This window comes from Eulemur rufifrons, chromosome 28 (assembly GCF_041146395.1).
Source record: "Eulemur rufifrons isolate Redbay chromosome 28, OSU_ERuf_1, whole genome shotgun sequence".
Lineage (NCBI taxonomy): Eukaryota > Metazoa > Chordata > Mammalia > Primates > Lemuridae > Eulemur > Eulemur rufifrons.
The window spans coordinates 65,432,946-65,460,179 of NC_091010.1; the positions used below are offsets into that span (position 1 = coordinate 65,432,946).

Genomic DNA, 27,234 nt, shown 5'->3' on the forward strand with positions numbered 1-27,234 from the left:
TCTTAGTCTCTGGGCTCAGAGACGTTTCTCCAGCCTGTCATCACTGCTCTAGCTTCCTTATGGACACTCACGCTCACAGCTCTCTGTTCACTGAGGCCATGGCAGCAGCTTCCAAGTAAACCTTCCCGCAACCATTCAGCACTAGGCCCCTCCTCAGGCTCCGTTGTCTTCCTCCAGAAAGTCCTCCAAGACTCAGCCAGTTTTCCTTTCCTTCAGTGCCTGACACCACTCACTCCTTTCCTTTGAATTTTCCTGCCTGACCATAGACTATGGAGCCAAACAGACTTGAACTTCAATCACAACTTAGTCCATACAAGATATGACCTTAAGCAAGTAACTTAATTTAAACCTCTTAAGTCTCAAGTTTTTTCAGCTACAAAATGGGCATAATCCAAATGAAACTAGACATTCTTGTTCCCACTTTCAGGCCCATCATAGTGGAGTGTGGCATTTGCACGCATTTATACACATGCAGAAATACTTGATTTGTGTAGATATATATAAATGGAATCTTACCATTTGCATGTTTGCAACTTGCATCTTCATTTAACAATATTATAGTGATATACTATACTTGGAGATCTTTTCAACACTATAGATCTCTTATGTTTTAAACTACTTCATGATAATAGATATGATGGCTAACAATCATTGGTCTGTCATTGTATCCCAGGAACTGTGTTCAGAACATCCGATATATTGTCTCAGTTACTCCTGAAGATAGCCACATGAGGGGGATACTAGTATTGTCCTCATTTTACACATCAGCAACCTAGAGCACATAGAAGTTGTCCAAGATTACAGAGTACTGGAGCTTATCACTCTCTTTCTCCTTCACCCCCCACAAACTCTTCCACTCCATCTGGCTCTCTTTCCTCTTCTGAATCCCAAATTGTTTCTTCAGTGGGCAAACCTAGGTACTTCCTTCTTAGCAAGCCTACACGTTTTATCAGCTACTTCTGTCTCCATCCTGCTCCAGCACCTGGCTGATTAAACACAACCATCTTCCCTAGGACCATCCTACTTTTTCATACAGCATCAATTCAACAGTCACATGTCAGGCAACATCTACATGCCAGGCGTTATTCCAGATGATGGAGATGCAATGGTAAGCAAATCAAACATGAATCCCTGTCTTTGTGAAGTTTAGAACATGCTGGTGGAGGAGTAAAGACAATAGACATGAAAAATGAATAAAATAGAGATGCTGCTAGATAGTGATAAGTGGTAAAGTGAAAAGTAAAGCAGGGAAGTAATATGCAGAATGTGGGGTGAAGGTTGCAATCCTTGTGAGGGTATTTAGGGAAGGACTCTCTGAGGGAGTGGCACTGAGTGAAAACCTAAAAGAGGTTGTCATAGGTGTGTTCTCAGGGAGCTGAGTCTGAGACTGAGATGAATATGGAGGAAGCTGGTGAGGGAGTGCTCTCATGATCAACACCTGTTGGGGAGGGAAAAGAAGTAGGACTGAATGAATGAAGTATTTGGGTTGGGGTACCATTATAATAGAACTTCAGTAAATCCTCTCTGCACTGTCCCCTACTTTGGGCACTGTAAAGTTGGAATGACACTTTGGAATTGTCCCAAGTTGGAATGAAGGAGCTGGGCCTTTATTCATCTACATTGACCAGGCATTGAATGCTGGTTGCCTAGGAAAGGAGGTGTGGCCTTAGGCAATGAGACTCTTTTCCACTGAGGATAATTCCACAAAAGGGCTGACAGGTGAGGGCTGCTCCGTAGCAGGAAGTCAATCAATCCTGCAGGGGGTGGGGGAGTGGAGGGGTGTCTGGGTGGCACATAAAAGCATCTAGGGCAGAGACAGTGGGCCATGCAGCTGTCTGGGAAGAGAGCATTCCAGGCAAAGGAAACAGCAAGTGCAACGGCCCTAAGGTGGAATGAGGTAGGGATACCCAGGAAGCAGGAAGACTCCTGTAGCTGAAGCTGAGTAAACAAAAGGGGCAGTAGCAGGAAATGAAATCAGATGAGTAATAGGAGCCAGGACATAGTAAGGTTTGGCGTTTGGCCAAGAAGCAACATGATTTAAATTTTATATTAAGATGACATGAACATTTGGGCTGCTATGTTGAGAGTAGATTTGGCAAGGAAAGAGCTAAAGGCAGAAGCAGGAACGCAGGGTTTCTCAACCTCATCACCATTGATAATTCTTTGTTGTGGGGCCTGTCCTGTGCATTGTAGGACGCTGTTTAGCATCCTAGGTGCCAGTGGCACCTTCCCCCAAATTGTAACATCTGAAAATGTCTCCAAACATTGCCAAAGGCCCTCTGAGGGGCAAAACTGCCACCAGTGCAGACCCTCTGCGTTAGAGGCTGTTACAATAATCCAGGGGAAGGATGATGGTGGCTTGGACCAGGGTGGTAGATGTGCTGGTGGTGAATTGTAGGGTTCTGGGTATATTTTGAAGATTATGCTAGCTGATCAAATGCAGGGTGTGAGAGAAATGGAGGTGGCCCTCTGGACTGTGGTGATAACCTCCCTTTTCCCTCTTCCCGCCCTCTCCCCCCCCCCAGGCCTCCAGACTATAGTCTTAACTTTGCAGCCTGAGTGGTCATGTTAAAATTGATATCGCATCATGTTACTCCTGTGTCCAACCCAACACCGTTCAGTGGCCTGAATCATCTCCCTGCTTTTACCCTTGAGTTCGGTAGGTGTTTGCTTCTCACGCTTAGAGCTTGATTTGCAAAGGTTAAGAACTGTTTGAGGAAACTGTCAAGGGCCATACAGAGGAGGTGTTGTCTGAGGCGTGCCGCGAGAGACACCCCTGCGAAGGTTACGGTGCCTGGGTCCTTTTAATTGCGAAAACCGGCCTTTCTCAGCCCTCACCGCCGGGCGCTCGGCCCTTCGGCCGAGGCCGCTGCCGCCGCAGACTCCATTTCCCAGGATGCTGAGGGGCGGTGCCGGCCGGAAGGCTGTGCGCCCGCCGCGGGGCATGATGGGGGAGTTGGAGATTTCCATCATGGCGGCTTCCATTTCGGGCTACACCTTCAGCGCTGTGTGTTTCCACAGCGCCAACAGCAACGCGGACCACGTAGGTGCCGGGCCCCCTGCCGCGGCCGCTGGGGGCTTTCAGCCTCCGCATTAAGCCGGCGCTTGCGGCCAAGCCGGGACCGCTTGGGGCTCGACCCCTGGGCACCAGGGCCAGCCAGAGGAACCAGTGACCGGGGCGGCTCCCGCCCCCGGCGAGCTCCTGACTCCCGGGGCTCTTTCGCCCCTGGGACGGGCCCCCTCGCTTGGCGCCCTCCGCCGCCTGGCCGTCCCGGGACTACTGTCTTTGGTCCAGCAAAGCGGTCCCGCCTGCCTCCCCGCGCAATGTCAGGAGTCACTTGGTGGAAACCGAGTGTCTGCCCCTCCCTGAGAATGAGGGTTCTAGACTTTATGAGGGGCGACCGGGTTCGGGAAGGAGTTCAGAGGCTGGGCTTTTAGTTTAGGAGGCGAGGCACTGAGCCCCGCCCGCTGGTCTCACATGTTGTCGTCGGGTGCAACGAGTAAAACCATGGCTGTCACTATTCATAGTTGTTAGACACGGTTGTGTTTTCTTCGCCCCGATGGAAAATGGAGAATGTCAATAGGAGCATTAGGTGCAGGGTCTATTTGCATTTCCCTGAAGTTGCATGTTCAGTTCTTTGGCGAATGTTCTAAGATCACAATAAAATAGGGAAGTGACAGGCCCACGAATGAGAGTGATCGGAAATGCATAGGCTTTGGAGCCCACAGGGGGAGCAAAGCCTTTCTGTTTCAATATCTTTATTTTCGAATTGTCTTTTAATGTCACTGGCCTCTGGTTGAAAATTCTTTGTGAAACTAGATAATTTTTCTTTTAAAGGGAGTATTTAATTTACCCATCAAATTGGGGGATTATTTTAAATGATAATAGTGAATTATTCAAATTCATTAAATGTGTGTGGTTTTTTGTGGTTGTCATTACAAAGCAAAATGGTACGCTGCAGAAGGAGGAACAGGATTTGGTTTTATGTCAGCAATCTTAGCTTCCATTAATAAAAACTGATTTCACAGAGAGGTGATTCCATTAGTAAATTGAATGGAATTAAATTATTGTACCTTTCATCTCTTAAGGGTTGATGGTAGAGGTTAATGATAGGAATATATGCAGCATGGGCTTTTCCAGAGGCAACTTTGGACACTATGGCCTGTGGTACTGCAGCTGGTTATTTAATAATGTAATGCAGTTCCATATGTAGGTGGTTTGTGATACCCCTAGTGTCCATGGACTATTAAATATGGGTTCAGTGATGCTTCTTTACCCTGTTTATTTCTTAGAGTGCCTAGTAGTATCACAGTTTATACGTAAAGCAAGATTATTATAAGAATAAACAGCTACCTGTTGAAAAATGAAGTTTTTCTACAAACTTCAATGAGTTGGCTATATTACTTAGATTGTTATTAACTTAATTAAAGAGCTGTCCCCTCAATATCTACACTATTCAAGGAAATTTTCACCATTGCCAATAGTTTGCAACTGTGTTTTATATGACCATGCGTGGTTATATTAACCTTACCACAATTAGTGATGTGGGAAACCTGAAAATAATTTCAATTTTAAAGGTGAAGAAACGACAATTTACTTTTGTGGTACATAACTTTTGTCCAGGCAAGAAATTAAGCTAAAACCACTCATTATTCTATAGAGCTGGGGTGAGCAAACTTTTTCTGTAAAGGGCTAGATAATAAATTTTTTAGGCTTTGCAAGCCATATGATTTCTATAGCAATTACTCAACTCTGTTGTTGTAGAGAGAAAGCAGCTATAGACAGTAAAAGAATGAAGGTGACTATATTCCAATAAAACTTTATTTATAGACACTGAAACTTAAATTTCATATAATTTTCACATTTCATGAAATACTTCTATTTTTTGCAACCATTTAAAAATGTAGAAACCATTCTTAGCTTGCAGGCCATACCCTAACAGGCATTGGGCTGGATTTAGCCCTCACGCTGTAGTTTGCCTACCCCTCCTATGAAGTAACAGTGGTTTAGATAATCCAGAACAACAGATAAATAAACACTCATTTTGTACTTGGCTTTAGAATGTCTTGATGTCATTGTAGATTTGTATCACTGTTTCTCAAACTGAGGACTATTGTAAAGTTACCAGATAAAATACAGGTCGCTCAAATTTGAATTTTAGATAAATAGGAAATAATTTTTAGTATAAGTATATCCCATATCTTACATAAAAATTATTTATCTGAAATTCAAATTTAATTGAGCGTCCTATAAGGTTTTTTTTTTTTTTTTGCTTGTTACAAGATAAAACTTCTTTTGTGGTGAGAACTCATAATTGAAAGACTTTCAGAGGGTAAAACAAGCTTATTTAGTTGGTATTTCTCAAACTAGTAGTCATAGGTACTCCTTTTTTTTAAGAGAATCTGCATATTTCTCAAGTTTGAGATGCCCTGAACGTGATGATTTAGTATTTTAGAATACTCCTCCTCCCCAAATCAAATACAAAATCTAGGCTATAAAGCATCTGTCTCTCCCGTCACCCCCACAGATTCTCACTTTAAACTGGAAATGTTTTTAAACCAGGAAACTTCTTTAATTGGTTTGAATGATCAATCCAGAATAAAAGGGTATAGTATAAGGGCATTGTTTCAACAAACTTATTCATCCAGTATTTGTTGAGTACCTACTATGTGTTAGGCACTGTGCTAGGTGCTGAAATATAGCAGTAAACAAACACAAAGTCCCTGCTCTCATGGAGCTTACATTTTAGCAGGGGTAGTAAATAAATGTATTCATTTATATAAATATGCAATATGGGGTATAGTGAGAAAACTAAGAAGAAAAAGAATGCAGGGCAAAGAGGAGAGAGTGTCTGGCAGATGCCGTTTCCAATATGTTGGTCAGGCATAGCCTCTCTGATGAGTGCCATGTGAGTGAAGATCTAAATGAAGGGAAGGACTAAGCCATATGGGTGTCTGGGGAGAGAGATTCCAGGACAGCTTATCAATTTACTCTCTCTAAAGGAAGTTATTTTGACATTTACGGTATATCTTCTCCAACTGTGCTTGTTCTGAACATGACAGCAAATACTCAAATGGTAGGTAATATGCCAAGTAATCCAGAATTGATTGTGGTGGTATATATTCTCCAAAGTTGTTAATAAATTAACCTCTGCATTTATTAAAGAAAAATTTTCATGTAAATGATACGAAATTTATCTGCTGAAATCCTAATTTTCTATGCCAGCCTGTACAAGAGCACATAGTTGTCCTTGTGTTAACTTCTTTATTCTTTCATCTTTAGCAGTGTTTTTAAAACAAATAAAATGTATGCTGTTTCAAGAAAACAACTTTGGAATGTTTCTGCTTCCTGAGCTTTTTTGACATTGGTTATGAGACTTAGGATTTAGGGGATGAATTCACTCTACTTACTTTTACTTCAAAAAACAGAGAAGACTTAAAGAGATTAAAATAATATTTTATCTTGTTATGGAATTCTTTTTTTCAAACAATCCAATTATAGATACCCTAAGATTGCCTGAATCTACTTGGTTTATAGAAAAGTAGTTGGTTTACATGGCAGGCTTATTTGGATTATTGTTGAAATTATTATAAAGTCATATGTTCTCAGTTCTTCTTAATTTCGGTAAAAATCATCTTTATTTTCAGTCTGCAACTATTTTTTTGTTTCTTTTAGGAAGGATTTTTGCTGGGAGAGGTAAGACAAGAGGAAACCTTTAGCATCAGTGACTCACAAATCAGCAACACAGAATTTCTGCAAGTAATTGGTAAGTAAATTTATCATTGACCTTAGAAATATCCTTTTTGTATATAATATTTACTGTTCCTTGGCTCTTAACTAACTTTAAAGTATTAAAAGAGTACATATAAAAAACTAAAATTATTTGTACTATAAATGATATGAGATGTTTTTATAAGTCAGTATAAACTTACAATGCATAGGTGTACATGTAGGTCTCCTATTATTCACCAACTGGTCTGACTTTACTGAATTGCTGTGTGACCATTTAACTGATAGTCTTTTGAAAACCACATTGAAGGCCGGGCATGGTGGCTCATGCCTATAATCCTGGCACTTTGGGAGGCCAAAGCAGGAGGATCACTTGAGGCCAGGAGTTTGAGACCAGCCTGAGCAATATAGTAAGACCCTATCTCTACAACAAATAAAAATTAGCCGGGCATGGTGGCATGCACCTATAGTCCCAGCTACTTGGGAGGCTGAGGCAAGAGGATCGCTTGAGCCCAGGAGTTTGAGGTTGCAGTGAGCTAAGATGATGCCACTGCATTCTAGCCTGGACAACAGAGCAAGACCGTGTCTCAAAAAACAAAAAAACAGTGCATCTCAAATGTGCAAATTAGGCTCTCCCCGTTGCCAGTATCACCTCATACTATAAGCAATGGATATGTTGTGCCACTCTTTCCTGGAGGCATCCAGCAAAGGCGTTCACAGTTGTTTGCATGGGATATTTGTTAAACCTACACAGGCTTCTGAGACGTAAGCCAAATAGCCACTTTGGGGGAGATTGCTGAAGAAGAGGAAGGAGTCTTTATAGACACATCCACTCTCTTTAGATGAGTCTCCTTTTGATAGTGATCATAGTCCTTTCAGGTGCACCTCGGGCAGGTCACTAACAGCACGTTCTGATAGAAGAAAGCAAGGAACATTTCATTTATTTATGCAGCAAACATTTCTTGAAGAACTTCTGTGTGGGGGGCATGTGCTGGGCAGTGAGAAGAATACTCAGAATCATCCCTGCCTTCCAGGGGTAGGACAGGCATGAAGAAATACCAGACAGTGCAAGATGAGTGCTGTAAAAAAGGAATAAAGAAAATCCTGTAAGTGTCCAGAGTTGAGAGAAAAACTGCTAGTGGGGAAATCAGTAAAGATCTCAGCAAGAAGGTGAACCTAGGGCCAGTAGGTAGTATATTCAAGGGAACAGAGAGTAAGGAGTGTATAAAACATGCAGGGGATCTGGCCTAATTCTATGTGACTAAAATACAGAATGCATGAAGATGAGTGGTTTGTGGTTTGAAATATGGCAGGCAGGTTAGGTCGTGTTGGAAGCAAGTCATCAATTCCAAGCCTGTTCTGATAGCCTTCTAGTACACGGGTTAGGGGGCAGGGTGAGGACTGAGGTGGGGTTAGGGTTGGGGAAAAACAAGAAACTGAACTGTCTCCTAAAGCAGTGGTCCCCAGCCTTTGCAGCACCAGGGATCAGTTTCATGGAAGACAATTTTTTCCACAGGGTGGGGGGTCGGTTGTGGGGTGGTGTGGAGGGTAGGGCAGGGGAAGGCGGAGCTCAGGCGGTGATGTGCAGCCCTGTTTTCCTAGTAGGCCATGGACCAGTACTGGGCTGCAGCCTGCGGATTGGGGACGGAAGTCCTAAAGGATCAAAGCTGTAAAACCCACTCAACCCACTCCCCACATTATTGACTTACTAAGACTTGATATGCATACAGAGTATAGCTCGTTTTTCATTGAGGGTTTTTTGTTTTTGTTTTGTTTAATTCCTTAAAATCCTAAAACAGAATTTTGTTTCATAGGACATCTGTGCAGTTATTTATTATTTGCACTTGGGTTTTCAAAATTAATCTGGTGGATGAAGGTTAAATTGCCAGATGCAGTTAACTAACCGAAAGCCATGAAAGTAAGCGCTCTCTCATCTGGCATGATCACAAAAATAGCACTTTTGATGAATATTCTCGCTATTTATTTATTTTTAAAGAAATAGAATGGTAAAATAATTAAAATTCTACATAGCATAATGTACTGATCCTTTGATTCATACACCACAGTAAATATCAGTAAATACCAGTTTTCATGTTATTGTAGACATGGAGAAATAACAATCAATAGAGTGTGCCAGTTAATATAGTGCCATGACAACCATCTCTTGCTGTATAATCTTTAATTTATTAGCGACATTAAGATCATTGAAATGATTATGCATCTCATGAACAAAATGTTTGCTAATATTAAATATATTGTCACCATTGTAATGTTTTTCTTTTAAAAATAAAAACATCCAAAAACAGCCAGGCCCAGTGGCTCACACCTATAATCCTAGCACTTTGGGAGGCCAAGGCGGCAGGATCACTTGAGGTCAGGAGTTCAAGACCAGCCTGAGCAAGAGCAAGATCCCATCTCTACTAAAAATAGAAAAAAATAGCAGGATATGATGGTGTGTGCCTGTAGTCCTAGCTACTTGGGAGGCTGAGGCAGGAGTTTGAGGTTGCTGTGAGCTAGGCTGGGCAAGAGAGCAAAACTCTGTCTCAAAAAAAAAAAAAAAAATCCAAAAACATAAACCAGGGACTCTGGAAAAACGTGGATTGAAAGGTCAAACATAAGGGAAAGTGCCTTGAGCAGGATTCACTACCAGTGCTGCAAAGAGATTCTCTGGCATATCTTAACCTCCAGAATAAGATGTTTTAAGTAAAATAAATTGACCACATTTGTTAGTTGTTGCAAATGTCTGACTCTGTGCACAGACACCTTTTTACCTTACTCTCTGCAATAGGATGACTTAATATGGAGTATTCACATTTTCAACACAAAATGTCTGTTAATTTAAAAAGGTGGTGCTGTCCGGGCGCGGTGGCTCACGCCTGTAATCCTAGCACTCTGGGAGGCCGAGGCGGGTGGATCGTTTGAGCTCAGGAGTTTGAGACCAGCCTGAGCAAGAGTGAGACCCCATCTCTACTAAAAATAGAAAGAAACTAGCTGGACAACTAAAAATATATATAGAAAAAATTAGCTGGGCATGGTGGCGCATGCCTGTAGTCCCAGCTACTCGGGAGGCTGAGGCAGAAGGATCGCTTGAGCCCAGGAGTTGGAGGTTGCTGTGAGCTAGGCTGATGCCATGGCACTCTAGCCTGGGCAACAGAGTGAGACTCTGTCTCAAAAAAAATAAAATAAAATAAAAAGCTGGTGCTAACTCACTTTAAGCAGAGCTGTCCCCCTTAATTCTAGGAGTGGTAGAAGAGAGGCAGCAACAGACAAGTGTCCTTAGTTAATGAGGACATGCAGTAACAATCATTGGAAAGAGTGGAAGGGGGAAGGAGAGGAACTGTTGTACTCACCCACCAGGAAGAGAAGCAAGAACAACAGTACCACATGGTAGGGGTTGTTAAAGACCTATGTGCAGGGAGCCATATGTCCATGGAGAGAAGTCTACTGTGTGGATGCGCTATTGAGGCATGGGAAACTCTGGAAATCCCAGGTGAGGCTGCCTAACCTATGCCTGTTTCCGAAGGTCCACCTGTCAGTTAATATGCCCTCCAACTTCATTCCAATCTGTAGCTTTTTCATGTTTGAGGCCATAGCCCTGTTTTTTCCATGGAGTGCTTAGGATTGCAAAAAAGCTTAGACAGCTTTAACTTCCTTCAGAGAACACCACCTGGTATCTAGAGCATGTCTTTAGTGTGCTTCTAATCCAGGTTGTAAATCATGAAGGATACTGCTAGGGTAGATTGGTAACAGGCGTGTGCGTTCAGAGTTCAGCACTAACTCCAGGGATTTCGTTAAACAAAATATTCTTTCCTTTCAAACAGAAAAATAAATGCTGCATATTCTCACTTATAAGTGGGAGCTAAACTGTGGCTACACAAGGGCACACAGAGGGGTATAATGGACATCGGAGACTCAACAGGGGGAAGATGGGAGGGATGAGGGATGAAAAATTACCTATGGGGACAATGTGCACTATTCAGGTAATGGGTACACTAAAAGTCCAGACCTCACCATTATACGATATATGCATGTAATGAAATTCAACTTGTACCACCTAAATCTATTAAAGTTTTTTTAAAAGGGAAAAAAGAAAACCAAAAAAAACTCAAAATATTCTTTCCTTTAAAGTAGAAGTTGAATTTTTCTTTTCCCTGAACTCCAGGTAATATTTTTGCTACATATTTTCTGCATCCTACTTACTAACAGTATCTCTGGAATAACTTACGATGTTATACCATATCATTTTTAGTGATAAAAGAAGGAAATATTTTTAGATGAGGTTTTCTTATTTGTATAGTTAGGCAAATGAGCTTTTCTCTCCTGTGGAAATACTGCATTTATGAGTGTATTTTGGCAGCATTAACACAAATACAGAAGCTAATGGGCATAGCACCATGTCCTTCAAGGCTGTGGTTTCATTTTAATTGAGTTAAAATTACAGCCTGGAACTCTGGGGCTATGGCTTTTTTTTTTTTTTTTTTTTTTTGAGACAGAGTCTCACTTTGTTGCCCGGGCTAGAGTGAGTGCCGTGGCGTCAGCCTAGCTCACAGCAACCTCGAGACAGAGTCTCACTTTGTTGCCCGGGCTAGAGTGAGTGCCCTGGCGTCAGCCTAGCTCACAGCAACCTCAAACTCCTGGGCTCAAGGGATCCTCCTGTCTCAGCCTCCCGAGTAGCTGGGACTACAGGCATGCACCACCATGCCCGGCTAATTTTTTCTCTATATATTTTTAGCTGTCCATATAATTTCTTTCTATTTTTAGTAGAGATGGGGTCTCGCTCTTGCTCAGGCTGGTCTCGAACTCCTGAGCTCAAACGATCCGCCCACCTCGGCCTCCCAGAGAGCTAGGATTACAGGCGTGAGCCACCGCGCCCGGCCTAGGGCTATGGCTTTTTAAACAGCAGGCAAAGAGTCACTCTCTAGGAGAATGTGATTAATAGAATTGAATGGTCAGTTAGTCTCATGGTTTTATAAAGAAAGCCAGACCCTTAAGCCCCCTGATGAGCCTGAAAAAATTGTTCACTCTGCTTAATCACAGCAACTTTTCAGAAGCTGTTACAATCTGCCTTATAAATGACTATTTCCCTCAGTACTGACCGTCTTTCAAAGGGTTAACAGACTTCCAGAGTTCCTTCCCCTTCAAAACACCTGGCCTAAGTTGTCATGAGTTATTAGTTGGTTATTGATGGGGAGGTGGTTAAGGTCCTTCTCTCCCTAGGTTGCCCTCACAGTTTTTAGGCACCTTTATTAAATGCTTCCAGTAAGTGGTTACTTTTTTCTTATACTTTGTTTAAATAGGTAAGATTGAGCAAGCCACACCATAGCTGCATGTCCCTGAATAAAAGCTTTCAGATGTGTGCTCATCATACACGGACAAATGGAAATAGAACTTTCATTCTATAGTTTCCTTTGTTCTGGGAAAGTGTACCTAAGTGTAAATGTTAAGAAGTCACACTGGTTTCACTGGTGTACAGGCAGCACCTGTTTGGGAGAGGAAAACTGACGTTGTATTGTCTGAGATTTGGGATAAAAAATAAATCTTGAGCTATTTTTTATAATTTCCTGTGTTTTACATGACTAACTGAGATGTATTTCCTCTTTTCTAATTACAGAAATCCATAACCATCAGCCTTGTTCAAAACTTTTTAGGTAAGCCACATCCTTCTCTGTAGCCATTAGTCCTTATTAAAAGGATTGATTGATTAAAAAAAAAAACTAGTGAATTTAGGCCTGAGGCTGATAGTGGCTATAAAGTAGAGGGTATAACCCAGGTGACCCAAATTCGTTTATTTATTGCATGCTCTGTGCATGGCACTGTGTTGGGTTAGGAAAAGGGGAAGGGGCAAGTCACTTAACCTCAGTGTCTTTATCTAAAAAACTGGGAATAAAACTTGTTGAATTGTTGGGCTGAACTAATACATCCTGGCACTGAAGGGAGAATGAACTGAAATAACATGAGAAAGCATGCAGCCAAGTGTCTTATTAAGCATTCAACAAATGTTTTTTTCCCTTCTTCATTTCTCAGAAAATGAGCTGCTGCATTGTCTTTTTTTCATAAGTAATTGATACTTGGAGACAAAGAAAAGATGTCACAGCCATTTGAAACCTCACATTTTGTAATTACTTGCTATCAGTACCTTCCACGTGTGGCATTTAATATCTTTTGACCGTAGCAATCTCTTGAGTATTCTTTGATGAAAAGACACCTTGTATCAGGAAAGCATTTAGACTAAGTTCTCTTTATATACCTATTGAAAACAAACCATTGTATCTTAGGGTTAGATGCCCCATAGACACATGTAGCTAAGCATGTCCATTTCACAGTACTATGTGATTTTAATAAAATATTTTTTCTCTTAAATAGTTTTTATGATTATGCAAGCAAAGTTAATGAAGAGAGTCTGGACAGGATTCTTAAAGATCGGAGGAAGGTATGTTCTATTTTTTGCCCAGTCTGATTTGGAAATCATTCCTTATCTTATCACCCAAACTTAAAACCAGACAGAAATGTAAAATGGAACAGTGAGATTTGGTATTAATATGTGAGAGTTCTATTAAATAGATTTTAAAGGTAAATTGCCAATGTGAGACAAAGTTTACAGTATGTTAATTTTAAAAACTTAAATATCTTTTTTTTTTTTTGAGACAGAATCTCACTCTGTTTTCTGGGTTAGAATGCCATGGCGTCAGCCTAGCTCACAGCAACCTCAAACTCCTGAGCTCAAGCAGTCCTACTGCCTCAGCCTCCCAAGTAGTTGGGACTACAGGCATGTGCCACCATGCTGGCTAACTTTTTCTATATATTTTTTTAGTTGTCCAGCTAATTTCTTTCTATTTTTTTAGTAGAGACGGGAGTCTCACTCTTACTCAGGCTAATCTTGAACTCCTGACCTCAAGCGATCCTCCGCCTCAGCCTCGCAGAGTGCTAGGATTACAGGCGTGAGCCACCGCGCCCAGCCTTAAATATCTATTTATAGTGTGATTCCATTATGTAAAAATCAGAAGAAAAACAATAACTATAATCTGGAAAGTTAACAATAGTTAGTTGACTCTGTGGTTCTTTCTACTTTGTAATTTAAAAAATAATTTTGTAAATATTTAATAAACATGCATTAATTTTATAATCAGGAAAACTATTTCTAAAATGTAAATTGCAATCAAACATCTTTGGATATATTACTCTTTCAAGCTCAATTAAAGTTGAACACATGTTTTTTCAAAAGGTCATGTGTTTATTATTTCTGTCAACATATGCATATGATGTTCTGGTTATGTATGGTAAGCAAGTCTGAATGAAACTGAAATTGAATCAAAGTTTTATTGCTGCAGTATTGTCTGATAATCTCATTTATAATTTACTCTGTTGTACCATCTATAGGTTTTACTTTTTTTACCTTGGGATATTAATTCTAGAAAAATAGATTGGTTATTAGTTGTCACTCGAGAAAAAAGTGCCCAGTGAAAGTCTTTAACTTGCCAAGCAGAAAACAAAATGCCTTTGTTTAAGGGCGTCAGGAGTAAGTGCAGTTAGATCAAATCAACATCCTTTCTAATGTACAGGACCTTCTCAGTACCACTGATGGGTATATTTCATGCAAAGGAAGAAAGAAAAGCATGTAAGGATAAAGGAAAGAATAGGAATTGTGGAAGGGTAGGTCGGAAGAAAGGGGAAATGGCTTTTTGTATGATAGTAAGTGCTAGAGGTGCTGAGTCCTGACAGTCTAACCAAGCTGCCCACCCAAGTGGAAAGGGCATCACGTGGTCCTGCATTCATTTTCAGTTTTTTGCCCAAGAGTATACATCCTGAAATCTCTTAGCGGTCCAGCCTCATCTCCCAGACACCAACTTATTTTCATATTTTAGATTAGGATTGGCTGTTTTGAGACACAGTAGATCTAGATAAGTTGTCATCTGGAGTTGACTTTGCTTTTACTGGGGCTAAGAGTCTCAAAAATGTTAAAAGTTGATTTGTAGTTTCGATTTTATAAAACTTTGTGTTAAAACAAATGTTTGGGCTGGGCGCAATGGCTCACGCCTGTAATCCTAGCACTCTGGGAGGCCGAGGCGGGTGGATCGCTCGAGGTCAGGAGTTCGAGACCAGCCTGAGCAAGAGTGAGACCCCGTCTCTACTAAAAAAAATAGAAAGAAATTATGTGGCCAACTAAAAATATATATAGAAAAAAATTAGCTGGGCATGGTGGCACATGCCTGTAGTCCCAGCTACTCGGGAGGCTGAGGCAGGAGGATCACTTAAGCCCAGGAATTTGAGGAGGCTGTGAGCTAGGCTGACGCCACGGCACTCATTCTAGCCTGGGCAACAGAGTAAGACTCTGTCTCAAAAAAAAAAAAAAAAAAACCAAACAACAAATGCTTGTGTTTTCATTTCCTTTGATACAAGTTTGTTGCTGCACTTTACTTGGAAATCATGTTTCATTTTCCATGATATTTGTTAAGAGAAAACACTATGTTTTACATTTCATTGCATTTCCTGTGATACTTTATACATAATATGAACTCTGTAAGGGTTTTTTTCAAAAATCCAAATTTCCAGCACAAAAGCAGAAATGGTATACAACATTTAGATGACAGAAAAGCTCTTTATAATTGATTGTAGTCTGGATTTTTTTCCGCAGGAAAGGTACAAAATTAAATTATATCTTCACCTAAAAAGAGTGGTTATACTACCCAAAAGGTACATTTAAAATGTTAGGCTTAAGATAGAGGCTCATGTTTCTGGTATGAAAATCCCTCAGTAGGTGCAGCATGGTCATTGGGCTAACTTACTGTTCTGGCAGAATCCATATGTGCTAACAAAGTTTGCGCAGGCCTTAGGTTTTAGGCAAAGGCCGAACAAAGCAAGTAAGGCAGATTTATGTCTTCCAGAAGCTCTGAAATAAATAAAGATAACTGTAATAGCCGTCCTAGTATCATAAGGCCAAAAAGAACATAAGCTAAAGATGATAAATGTGCTCAGTTTTGGGGTGATTGCTTTGGCTTCAGAAAATGAAAGTGAATGTCTAGCACAGAAAATAAAATAGGAAGTCTATGTGAGAAACTGGCTGCGAGACTTCAACAGAGATAAGATTTTAGGGAAAGATGCCCATAATTCTTTATCATGACCCTAATGTAGTTATTCAAAATGTGCTTTTCAACATCAGTGACATAGTTTCTCAGTAGCCTTGCAACTATCTTGTTTGTTCACTCTAAAAGGTAGAATCAAAGATATCACCAATGCATATTAATTTGGCATCTCATCCTTCATTGATCAGAATGAGGAGAATCTATTTAAAACTATGGGCAAATATCAAAACAATAAATTGATTACTGTCAGTTGATATTTGACATAAATTAATAAGGTCCCCACTTCTCAGAAAATACAAATGAAGTTTCTGTTTAAAAGGCAGCTAGAAAAAAATTACAAATGCAATGAAACAGTTGAAATTGGCGTAACTGAAAAGCACTATTATTCATCCAATAGCCGTTGCAAGATGCTTTTAGTCAATGAGTATTTCGTGAAAACAGCCCATACGCTAGCGCTGTTCAGGCTTTGCAAGGAGGCAGAGAAAAGGTGAGACATGCCCCAGTCCTCCAGAGGAGGTAATTCCTACATTTAGTGTGGTGTATCGAGTCTCAGATGGAAATGTGCCCTGTTCACACACATCCATAGCTCTAGCCAATTGACAGTTTTCCTGTCTACTTTTTCTTGAAGGGAAAACTACTTTTAACTGTTTTTTTGGAGACAGAGTCTTGCTCTGTCTCCTGGGCTAGAGTGCCAGAACATAATCTAAATTTACTGTTGATTTTAATATGATACTAGCAGTTTCAAACTAACTTTACTTCATAAAACAGGATTTTTACTGCAAGGTTTTGTTTCAAAGAAGGAAGGTATATGAAGATTGTTCTTCTAATAAAGGATTGAATTGTGGCTGGGCATGGTGGCTCACTCCTGTAAATCCCAGCATTTTGGTAGGCGGAGTTGGAAGGATCGCTTGCGGCCAGGAGTTGGAGACCAGCCTGAGGAACATGGCAAGACCCTGTCTCTATAAAAAATTTTTTGATACACGAGCACCTATTGTTCTAGCTACTCCAGATGGTGAGGCAGGATGATTGCTTGAGCCCAGGAGTTTGAGGTTGCAGTGAACTATGATGACACCACTGCATTCTAGCCTGGACAACAGAGTAAGACCCTGTCTCAAAAAGAATTGTTTCTACAACAGAAGTTTTTAAATTTCAATATGCAAAAGAAAAACTCAGAAACTTACCCTAAATTCAGATTCCTAACTCTACCCTAAGAGGTTCTGATTCTGTAGATTTGAGTGGGGCCCAAGAATCTGCATTTTAGCAAGCTTCCAGATGTCTCTTACACGATCTGTCTTCCAGGTGTCCAGCAAATCAGTATAGAAGTTTTCTTCCAGAAAGCATATCAGTTTAATTTACTTTAGCCAGTTTAGTTAGGGTAGCTCAAGCTGACAAAGCTAAACTTACTTTTTTTTTTTTTTTTTGAATACAGGATCTCTGTCACTCAGGCTAAAGTGCAGTGGCATGATCATAGCTCACTACAGCCTCAAACTCCTGGGCTCAAGCGATCCTCTTGCCTTAGTCTCCCAAGTAGCTAGGACTAAAGGCACACTCTACCACACCTGGCTAATTTTTTTTTTTTTTTATTAATAAGGTTTTATAGAGACAGGGTCTCACTATGTTGCCCAGGCTGGTCTCCAACTCCTGGGCTCAAGCGATCCTCCTGCCTCGGCCTCCGAAAGTACTGGGATTACAGGTGTGAACCTGCAAAAGCTAAACTTTAAAAATAGAGTATTAAGGTAGAATTGACATATAGTAAACTGCACATATTTAGAGTGTATACTTTGATAAGTTTGATGCATATATGTACCCATGAAACTGTCACCATAGTAAGGCAATGAGCGTATCTATCGCCTGGGAAAGTTTCCTTATGCCCTTTTCTAATCCCACCTTCTCACCCTTCCCCATCCCCATTCCAGTCAACCACTAATCTGCTTCGTGTCACTACAGATTAGTTTTCATTTTCTAAAATTTTATATACATAAAATCCTATAACATATACTTTTTTTTTTTTTTTTTTTTTTGATCTGGCTTCTTTCACTGAGCTTAATTATTTTGGGGTTCTTCCATGTAGTATACATCAGTAGTTTGTTGCTTTTTATTACCGGGTAGTATTCCAACGTATGGATCTACCACAATTTGTTTATCCATTTACCTGCTGATGGACAATTGGGTTGTTTTCAGTTTGAGGCTACTGCACGTAAAGCTGCTATGAGCATTTGTGTGCCCATGTTTCTATGGATACATTCAGAATTAAGTTTGTAAGATTTCATGCAACTTCAAATACTGTTTTTTCTGTTTTTGCTGCAGAAAGTTATTGGATGGTACAGATTCCGGCGCAATACACAACAGCAGATGTCATACAGAGAGCAGGTCCTTCACAAGCAGCTCACCCGCATCCTCGGTGTGCCCGACCTCGTCTTCCTTCTCTTCAGCTTCATCTCCACTGCCAACAATTCCACTCATGCTTTAGAATACGTCCTCTTTAGACCAAATCGAAGGTAAAGAAAGCTTTCCCACCAGCCTCACAGAAACAGAAAGATGTTGATACAAGTAATTGAGATTCACAACTTTGAAAATGTACATTATAGTACATTTTATAGCATCTTTAAAGCAAAGCTTTTATAATTCTCTTTAGCTAGATATCTTTGTAGTTAGAGAAGGTATTTTCCTTGTCAGTTATTTATATAAATTAAAATTATTTTTGGATCAAGAAGCATTAGCAAGACATTTATTATGCATAAATTCTTATAGGAATACATAGCTAGAAATCATTTGCTTCTCCATAATCTATTATGTAGAAATGTAGTTTTATTGCTACAGAAGTCTGATTGTAATTTTAAAACGCAGATTGCAAAGACAAAATTGTAAAATTGATCCACCTGCTGGTTAATGAAGGTTTTGCATTGTGAACTTGTTAAAGCAAAAAATCCATATGATTATGTGATCATGTCTGTCTGTAAATAGCAGAAAGATTTCCCTCTGAAAATTCATTTATTATGGAATAAATTAAATCAACATCAGTGAAAATAATTATTAATTGTTAAACAGCCATTTGCAAGATTTCATTAATTAATCTGTAGGTATTTCTTGAACACTTACAACATGCTCAGCACTGTGTCATTTGCTGTGGGGGTGCAAATGATGTATAAGACATGACCTCTGCTTTCAAGGACTTTACAATCAACATTCCTCCTTAAGGGAAGGGAAAAATTGCTGATTCATGCATCCTTGGATTGTCTGAAGAAGTATGTGCTCCATGAGACCCTCTGTTAGTTTACCAGTGTCAGAGAGTCTGTTAGTTTACCAGGCCCGATTCTTAGGATAGAATAGTACTTTTAACATGATCTCTTTCTCAATTTTCTCTGTAGGTATAATCAAAGGATATCACTTGCTATTCCCAATCTAGGCAATACTAGCCAGCAAGAGTACAAAGTGTCTTCAGTGCCAAATACTTCTCAAAGTTATGCCAAAGTTATTAAAGAACATGGGTAAGTATAAAGGTAAAATGAAAGTTTTTTCCTTCCTTCTGTCAATAGTATTTCTTTTGTTAATAATATTTAAAAGATGTATGGAGAAATGTAAAATCAAGTTTGACATGATTGAAATTGAAGAACTCAGTAAGGTAATTCTCTAGACACCAGCAGCATATATCCAAATTTTATTCTTAATGAAAAGGTAATTTCTTCTTACCAATTTTTTTTATCATTTACGACAATTTTTTTTGTAATTGATATAAAAGTTTGGATAGAGTATGTATTTTTGAGGTTTTAAAAGCTAAACATAGTCACTAAAAATGTATAGCTTTATTTTAAAATTTCCTTGGTAATGTGGGTTCTTTTTTATTTCTCTTTAATTCTAGTGGTATGGGCATTATTGCTTAAACTTGTCATCTTGGAGTCACAACATTTAAGTAATAGATTAAAAATGATAGGAAAAATGCCTTCAGGTTCGCAGCAGCTATGGTAATTCTGTGACCTTTTTTTCTGTCTTAAAGTACTGACTTTTTTGACAAGGACGGAGTAATGAAAGACATCAGGGCAATATATCAGGTTTACAACGCACTTCAGGAGAAAGTGCAGGTAACTGACTTATCTACTGATTTTCATCTTATGCATATTCCCCAAATGCTTTTAATTCTACATTAATTTTCAGTTATCTTCCAACTGACAAATGAATTGAAGTCCAAAAGTCAGAATGTGCTTTCCCAAAATAGTATCAAAATCAGCCTCACTCATTCTGTTGCTAAAGTAGAGACTCTAAAGTACGTTATTAATACTATTGTTTTAAATACTTATGGCCCCATTTGTAATAGTGTTTTTTCTAGAAGAATGTATTACACGTTTAAAGAAGGGTTGCTAAGAACACAGCGGTCCCCATCAGTTATATTCTAAGTACAGACAACATCAAAAGGTACCCATAACGTGTGGCAGCTCTGCTTCCTTTGTTCTAGTTCACTCGCTTTGTTCCTAGCTGCCTCCATTAAGTGGGAGGATCCAGCAGAGCCTGTTCATTCCTAGTCATTCGTGCAACTAACATTTATGGAAACATCTCCTATAAGCCAGATACTGAGCTAGGTGCTAACAGTACTTTCCCACGTCTTTTCATCATTCCTGATGTGTTATTAGTACTTTGCTCTAAAACCCTAAGAACAAAGGAGCCCTTGAACTTGCCTTTGAGGCCAAGAAGGAAAGTGGTAAAGTTGAGACGCTCTTTCAGGCTGGAGGAGACCTGTCTTTAAGGAAGAAGGTGCCAATGAATAGAAGCAGGAAAGCAGACTGAATTCCCCCTGGGGCAAAAGGAGAAAGCACCTGAGGTGTCAGTGTTCCAAATTAGGGTCACTGTATACCTAGGAGTATAGGGAATTTTATACAGGCTCACTGGTGACTGGCCTACTTTCTGGAAGTTTCTGGTATTTCTGCTATGGAAAGAACGTGCAGTGAAAAACAGCTTTTTGTCCTAAATTCATGGCCATGCCCTTTTCAGACTATCAGCACTGGCCAAGGAACTTCAAAGTGGCTGTTATATTCCATTGTTGATTGCATAAGGCCTGTTCTGAAAACACCAATGTCACATAGAGTACTCTGATTATAAATGGCTGCATTACATAGATGCAGTCTCAAATAGTTATCTTTTATTAAACCTTGACTTAGAAACTATTTTTTTCAACTTTCCCTCATTATAAATATTTTCTGTTAAATAAATCTGTCTTATCTGGTTTTCGGTTGTTGATAATAAATAATAGTTGAAAGCATCTCATTCCTGTCTTATCTTTTGTTCTTCCTTTGTAAGCTAAACTTGGGTACCAAAAATTCCCTTTCATTTCAATAAAAATGATTAATCAAGGGAAAAGATTAAATCTTTCCCATCTTACCCTTATTTTTCAAGAATTTATAAGCTAAATAGCATAATAGTCTTAAAATTAAGAAACGAAATCACTGAATAATAACAATACTGATCTTATTGGGCTTTTATGATTTTTCTACCTTGTATGTCTGCTTTTTAACTAAAAAATCTGGACTTTTCGTAGGGTTGTAATCAATGCTGAATTTATGGAATGCCTTGTGCTTGAATTTGAAGCTAACCTGTCTCATTGTCATTTCCCCCTCAGGCAGTGTGTGCAGATGTTGAAAAGAGTGAGCGGGTTGTTGAATCTTGTCAGGCAGAAGTGAACAAATTAAGAAGACAAATCACTCAGAGGAAAAATGAAAAGGAACAAGAAAGAAGTAAGTTTCTTATTAAATTCACCATTCGGTATCAGGGAAATGTCATTTTAAACATCAAATTATACAATAAATGACATGAGTCCTTCTATACTCAGCAAGCCCCAAGTTAACCTGGTTGGGGGAGGGAATTCTCTTGGGAAGCTTTTCCAGAAGGGAAGTGTTGTTTTTCATAGTATCCCCCTCAAGTCTCGTAAACACAAAGAAAAAGAAACCCAAAGGTAGTCAAGCTGAAGTGGAAGTTAGAATAAACCCCAAGAAGTGATTGGTACAGATTTCTGTGTATATTGACCAGAGGGGTCTGTTTATAATGAGCCTGATGATTATTAGTAAGTTAACTCTGGCACGGCTAGCAGGTTGCGACTGGGTCCTGTGTTCATTCTAGCCTCATAAAGGAGCTACCTAAAATTCTGTTAACTTCATGTTTGATCCATAGTCAGGGTACTGGTAAAGGCTTTAAATGTTTGGTTTTGGTAGCTGTGGATGAATGGATACCAATAAGCAAAGGAATCAGCTGGGTGAATGAGAATTAGGTCCAAGAATCTAATAATTCCAACATGGTAACAGACACGTTTGCTATAATACCACCAGAATTAACATCTATGTATAAAATTTATAAACCATATGGCAAGTAATATCAAGTGTAAAAGAAAGTTGTGGCCAAACTTTTCTAGCTTAATAAGAGTATATATAATCCAATTGAAATGTAATTTATGTTTCCAGGTAAATGATGTCCAATTTATTTTTACTGTTATATTTTTCTTGAAATAACCAGAAATACAGACAGGGATTTAGAGAAGTTGAATCAGCAACAGTAGAATAATTGAATAAATTACAATTAAATATATATAACTATAATTTGTCAACTTACAGTTAAAAAATAAAAATTATGGTACAGGCCAGGTGCAATGGCTCACACCTGTAATCTCAGCACTGTGGGAGGCCAAGGTGGGAAGATAGCTTGAGCCCAGGAGCTCAAGACCAGCCTAGGCAACATAGCGAGACCCTGTCTCTACAAAAAATTTTTAAAAAAAATTAGTTGGGTATGATGGCACACACTTGAGCCCAGGAGTTGGAGGTTGCAGTGAGCTGTGATTGCACCACTGCACTCCAGCCTGGGCAACAGAGTGAGACTCTGTCTCAAAAAAAAAAAAATTATGATACATAAATATGATGGAATATTATACAGCCATTTGAGTTAATGCCCAATATATAATCTTGAGTGAAAAAAATTAGGAATATGAAACAGTGTAAACCCAGTAATGTCACCTGTGTTTAAAATACATACACATACACACACGCACACACACACAAAGCTGAATAATAAAACTGGAGTTCAGTAAGGATTAATGACTAACACAGCTAGGAAGTAGGGGCCTGATAGTTAAAATTTAGGTCTTTTAACTCAAAATCCTATGCTCTTTTTACCAAAATCCTAATAGTGTTATCTGGATGATAGAATTGTGGGAAATTTTCATCTTCTTTGTTCCTTTCCAAATTTTCTAAATTTGTATCAGTGTGTATCTTTTTTTTTTTTTTGAGACAGAGTCTCACTCTGTTGCCCAGGCTAGAGTGCAGTGGTGTCATCATAGCTCACAGCAACCTCAAACTCCTGGACTCAAGTGATCCTCCTGCCTCAGCCTCCCAAGTAACTGGGACTACTTGTTAAACTTTGACTTAGAAACTAATTTTTTTCAACTTTAGTGCCACCATGCCTGGCTAATTTTTCTCTATCTTTAGTAGAGACGGGGTCTTGTTCTTGCTCAGGCTGATCTCAAACTCTTGACCTTAACCAATCCTCCTGCCTTATAGTAGACAAAAATATTACTTAAGAAATATTTAAGACTATATAAACTGATACATGTGGGCTATTTCTGAGCATTCATAAAAATGTAAAATTGTGGTCTAGTGCCTGGAAAATCAGCCACTTAACACAGGGCTTTTAAACTTTTATTCATTTATTTTTTTAGGACTTTTAAACTTTTAAGGAGGAGGTGGGTATAAGTGTATTTTGACAGGTAGCTGTAAATATGTTTTCGTGGTTTTTTGTTTTCTTTTTTGAAACAGGGTCTTACTCTTACCTGGGCTAGAGTGTAGTGGTATTATCATAGCCTGCTGCAACCTCAAACTCCTGGGTTCAAGGGATCATCCCACCTCAGCCTCCCAAGTAGCTGGGACAATAGGCATGTGCCACCACACCCAGCTAATTTTTAAATTTTTTGTAGAGATGGAGTCTAGCTACATTGCTCAGGCTGGTCTCGAACTCCTGGGCTCAAGCAATTCTCCTACCTCAGCTTTCCAAAGAGAATATGTTTTTGATGTGAGGCTTTCAAGGAAAACCTCACATTCCCATCACCTGTAAAGAAAGGGTGGTAAGGATTGTTTGGGTTTCATCCTTCGGGCCCCACAGTCTTTGAGCTCAGTGAGCCCCAGGTACGGGAAATAGCACAGGACTTAGCATGACAAGACCTGCATTCTGAGTATCAGGGCCCACTTCTAGCTGTTCCCTTGATCAGATCCCTTCACCTTTCTGAACTCTAGTTGTTTGCCTATGTAATGGAGACAGTATTTTTTTTTTTTTTTTTTTTTTTTTGAGACAGAGTCTCACTTTGTTGCCCAGGCTAGAGTGAGTGCCATGGCGTCAGTCTAGCTCACAGCAACCTCAAACTCCTGGGCTTAAGCGATCCTACTGCCTCAGCCTCCCGAGTAGCTGGGACTACAGGCATGTGCCACCATGCCCGGCTCATTTTTTGTATATATATATTTTAGTTGTCCATATAATTTCTTTCTATTTTTAGTAGAGACGGGGTCTCACTCTTGCTCAGGCTGGTCTCAAACTCCTGACCTCGAGCGATCCACCCGCCTCGGCCTCCCAGAGTGCTAGGATTACAGGCGTGAGCCACCGCGCCCGGCCTGGAGACAGTATTAATAATGGTAATAATAACACTTCAGAAAGTTGTTATGGTGCTTAAATGGATTAATGTCTAGGGAAATATTTTTTAAATTATAAAGCACTATGTATTGTAAAATAATAGTAACAGTCAATTTCACTGCCTTGTTGCTATTTTCCAGAACATTCAGGTTGACCATGTAGTGCATTGAGATGAAAAGTTGTGAAAATGTAGAAAGTGTTAAAATATTCTTCCTGCTTTCACCCAGGATTGCAGCAGGCAATGTTGAGCAGACAGATGCCGTCTGAAAGTTTGGAACCAGTGCTCAGTCCTCGGATGCCCTATTCTGGGTTTGCAGCTGAAGGTAGAAGTGCACTTGGAGATGCAGAGGCCTCTGATCCTCCTCCCCCTTACTCTGATTTTCACCCAAACAATCAAGAAAGTACTTTGAGCCATTCTCGCATGGAAAGGAGTGTCTTTCTGCCTCGACCCCAAGCCGTGGGCTCTTCCAACTATGCGTCCACCAGTGCCGGACTGAAGTACCCTGGAAGTAGGGCAGACCTTCCTCCTTCCCAAAGAGCAGCCGGAGACAGTGGTGAAGAATCAGGTGACAGTGATTACGAAAATTTGATTGACCCTACGGAGCCCTCTAACAGCGAATACTCACATTCAAAGGACTCTCAACCCATGACACATCCCGAGGAGGACCCCAGGAACACTCAAACCTCCCAGATTTAAACAAGATACTCTCCGCTTAGCACTGTTTTCCTTAATTGCTTATTGAGAAAGTGATTTGAGGACTTAATCTCGAGGGAGAACTGTTTTCTCAGACACTCTGACTCCCACGAAGTGAGTCCTTGTGCACAGAGCTCGTGGGGCTCCATCGGCTGGTCGTCTCCCTGGGATGCACTGTGCAGGTTTCATGACAGAATCATTAAGATAATCAAATTGTCCTAATTCTGGTGCGATTCACGGATGTACTGGTAAATTTAGGCAAAGTGAAACTTATCAGCGTAGTTTCTGTTCTTTAAAATAAATTGAAAATTAGAGACTAAGCACAATTAGTCTATAAATGTTCTATAAATCAAAAACTTACCTCTTGCACTATCATGCCTTGAAATTTACTTTTTCAAAGGGAAATGAGTTTAGCAGCAGCCTTCAAAGAACTTCTTTCTATGATGAGCCAAATTCATCTTTGCCAGAAAAGAAATTTTGATAATTCCAAGAAGCCTGATTGGAACAAATTGGATATTCCTTCTCTTGTCTGCATGACTTTGTGAGATCTAAAGAGAGGGCTTTGTTTCAACCTTTTTCTACTAGCCTGATATGTATTGTCACTTAAAATGGTTGCCTTTAAAAAAAAAGTAGAAATACTAATTACCAGTAAGTAATCATCCAAATAAGTATGTCATAAAATAAATTAATTATTTTTCTCTTGGTGGATTACAGTGACTACTGTGTTGCACTAGCACGTTTCTGGTCTCTATTCTGGAGTCTTAAAGGACACATAGCAGTGGCTAACAGACAGGAGTTGTGTACCACACCTGAGTTTTATGATGAACAGATTCCAGACACAGTGGATTTAGCTGAGTTCATATGTAAGGGATATAACTCATTTAGATCTTCTGACAAATCCTAGTGTTAGTTTTATTTGTGGAGGAAAGACATTTAATAAACTATTTGGGAATCTTGAATAAAGGTTTGTTTTAAATCTGAATAACTATACTTATTTTTTTTTAAGTTGCCATTTGGGGAATAATTATAGAATATGTAGAGACTCTGTTGGGATGCACTTATGTTTTTATTTAATTACTGCTTGTTTTCTAGTTTTGCCCAGAACGTGTGAAACCACTAAGACATTCAGGAGTGTGTTGGGCTCCTGGTTTGGAAATGACAAGACCCACCATTTTGTGACGAGGTCAGCCCGTGAAGTTAAGTACTTGCTGTTTAGCTGCCTCTCCTTTGGCTTAGTTAAAGCCTGTAAGAATAAGGAAGTTGTTAGAGCGGCTTAAAATCTGGGTTCTGAAAAAGTAATTTTATAGGATAGACATTTATTCACTGAGCTCCAGTTCCAATACTAAATTAGATAATATATGGACTGAAAAATGAAATGCTAAAACTGCCATTCACTCTATGGGGGTCTGTGTTTTACTGTCCTGGTTTTGCTGGCCTTACACCACTGCCATTTGGTTTAAAATGTTGCAGACCACTTTGTCTGCAAATGTGTTCCAGTTTTTATCAGCTGCCTACTAAGCAGCTTCAGCACCAGTGTGAATTTAATTTTTTTTTTTTTTTTTGAAGTGCCATTGCCATCTCTTGTGTTCAGATTTTCACATTCAGGAAAATATTTTTTTTATGCCATACTGGAATCTACAATGTATATCCGACAAAACAGTTAAATGTGACAATAAAAACTTATTTAATCATGATACAATTGTTTTAATGTCTGTCTCAGCATCCACCGATAAGGTCTTGCCTCAGTGTGGTCATTCTGACAGTTCATAGTAGACTTAACAGAGCTTTTAAAATTTTTAAAGGGCGTTAAAACTGATCTCCACACAAACTTTTTGTCAGACCTGATTTCAGTAGAATTGTTTATTTCGATTTACCTGGAGAACTAAATATCACTTGAGTATAAAATTGAATCTTGGAAAGGTCCCCAAAAGGCATCTTTCGCAGAAGAACTGATCATGTTTGAAGTGACTCCAGTGAGGAGTCTGGATTCCCTAGCAATTGTGCTACTGTGGAACTTGGTGCTCTTAGAGTGTCTTAGGAATTATGGGATAATCCTAGAATGAGGATCTGCTGGCTAA

At 39.6% G+C, this 27,234-nt stretch overlaps 1 protein-coding gene across 1 annotated transcript; it reads left to right on the forward strand.

The window, feature by feature from the left end:
* The first annotated feature begins 2,944 nt into the window (after positions 1-2,944).
* ABRAXAS2 (abraxas 2, BRISC complex subunit) lies at positions 2,945-26,849 on the forward strand. Its single transcript, XM_069460106.1, has 9 exons — positions 2,945-3,043; positions 6,677-6,767; positions 12,342-12,378; positions 13,094-13,160; positions 18,118-18,308; positions 19,179-19,298; positions 19,805-19,889; positions 21,419-21,533; positions 24,690-26,849. Exons 1-9 carry the CDS (start codon positions 2,945-2,947, stop codon positions 25,157-25,159), a joined length of 1,275 nt encoding a protein of 424 aa, XP_069316207.1. The 3' UTR covers positions 25,160-26,849.
* Positions 26,850-27,234: the final 385 nt, after the last annotated feature.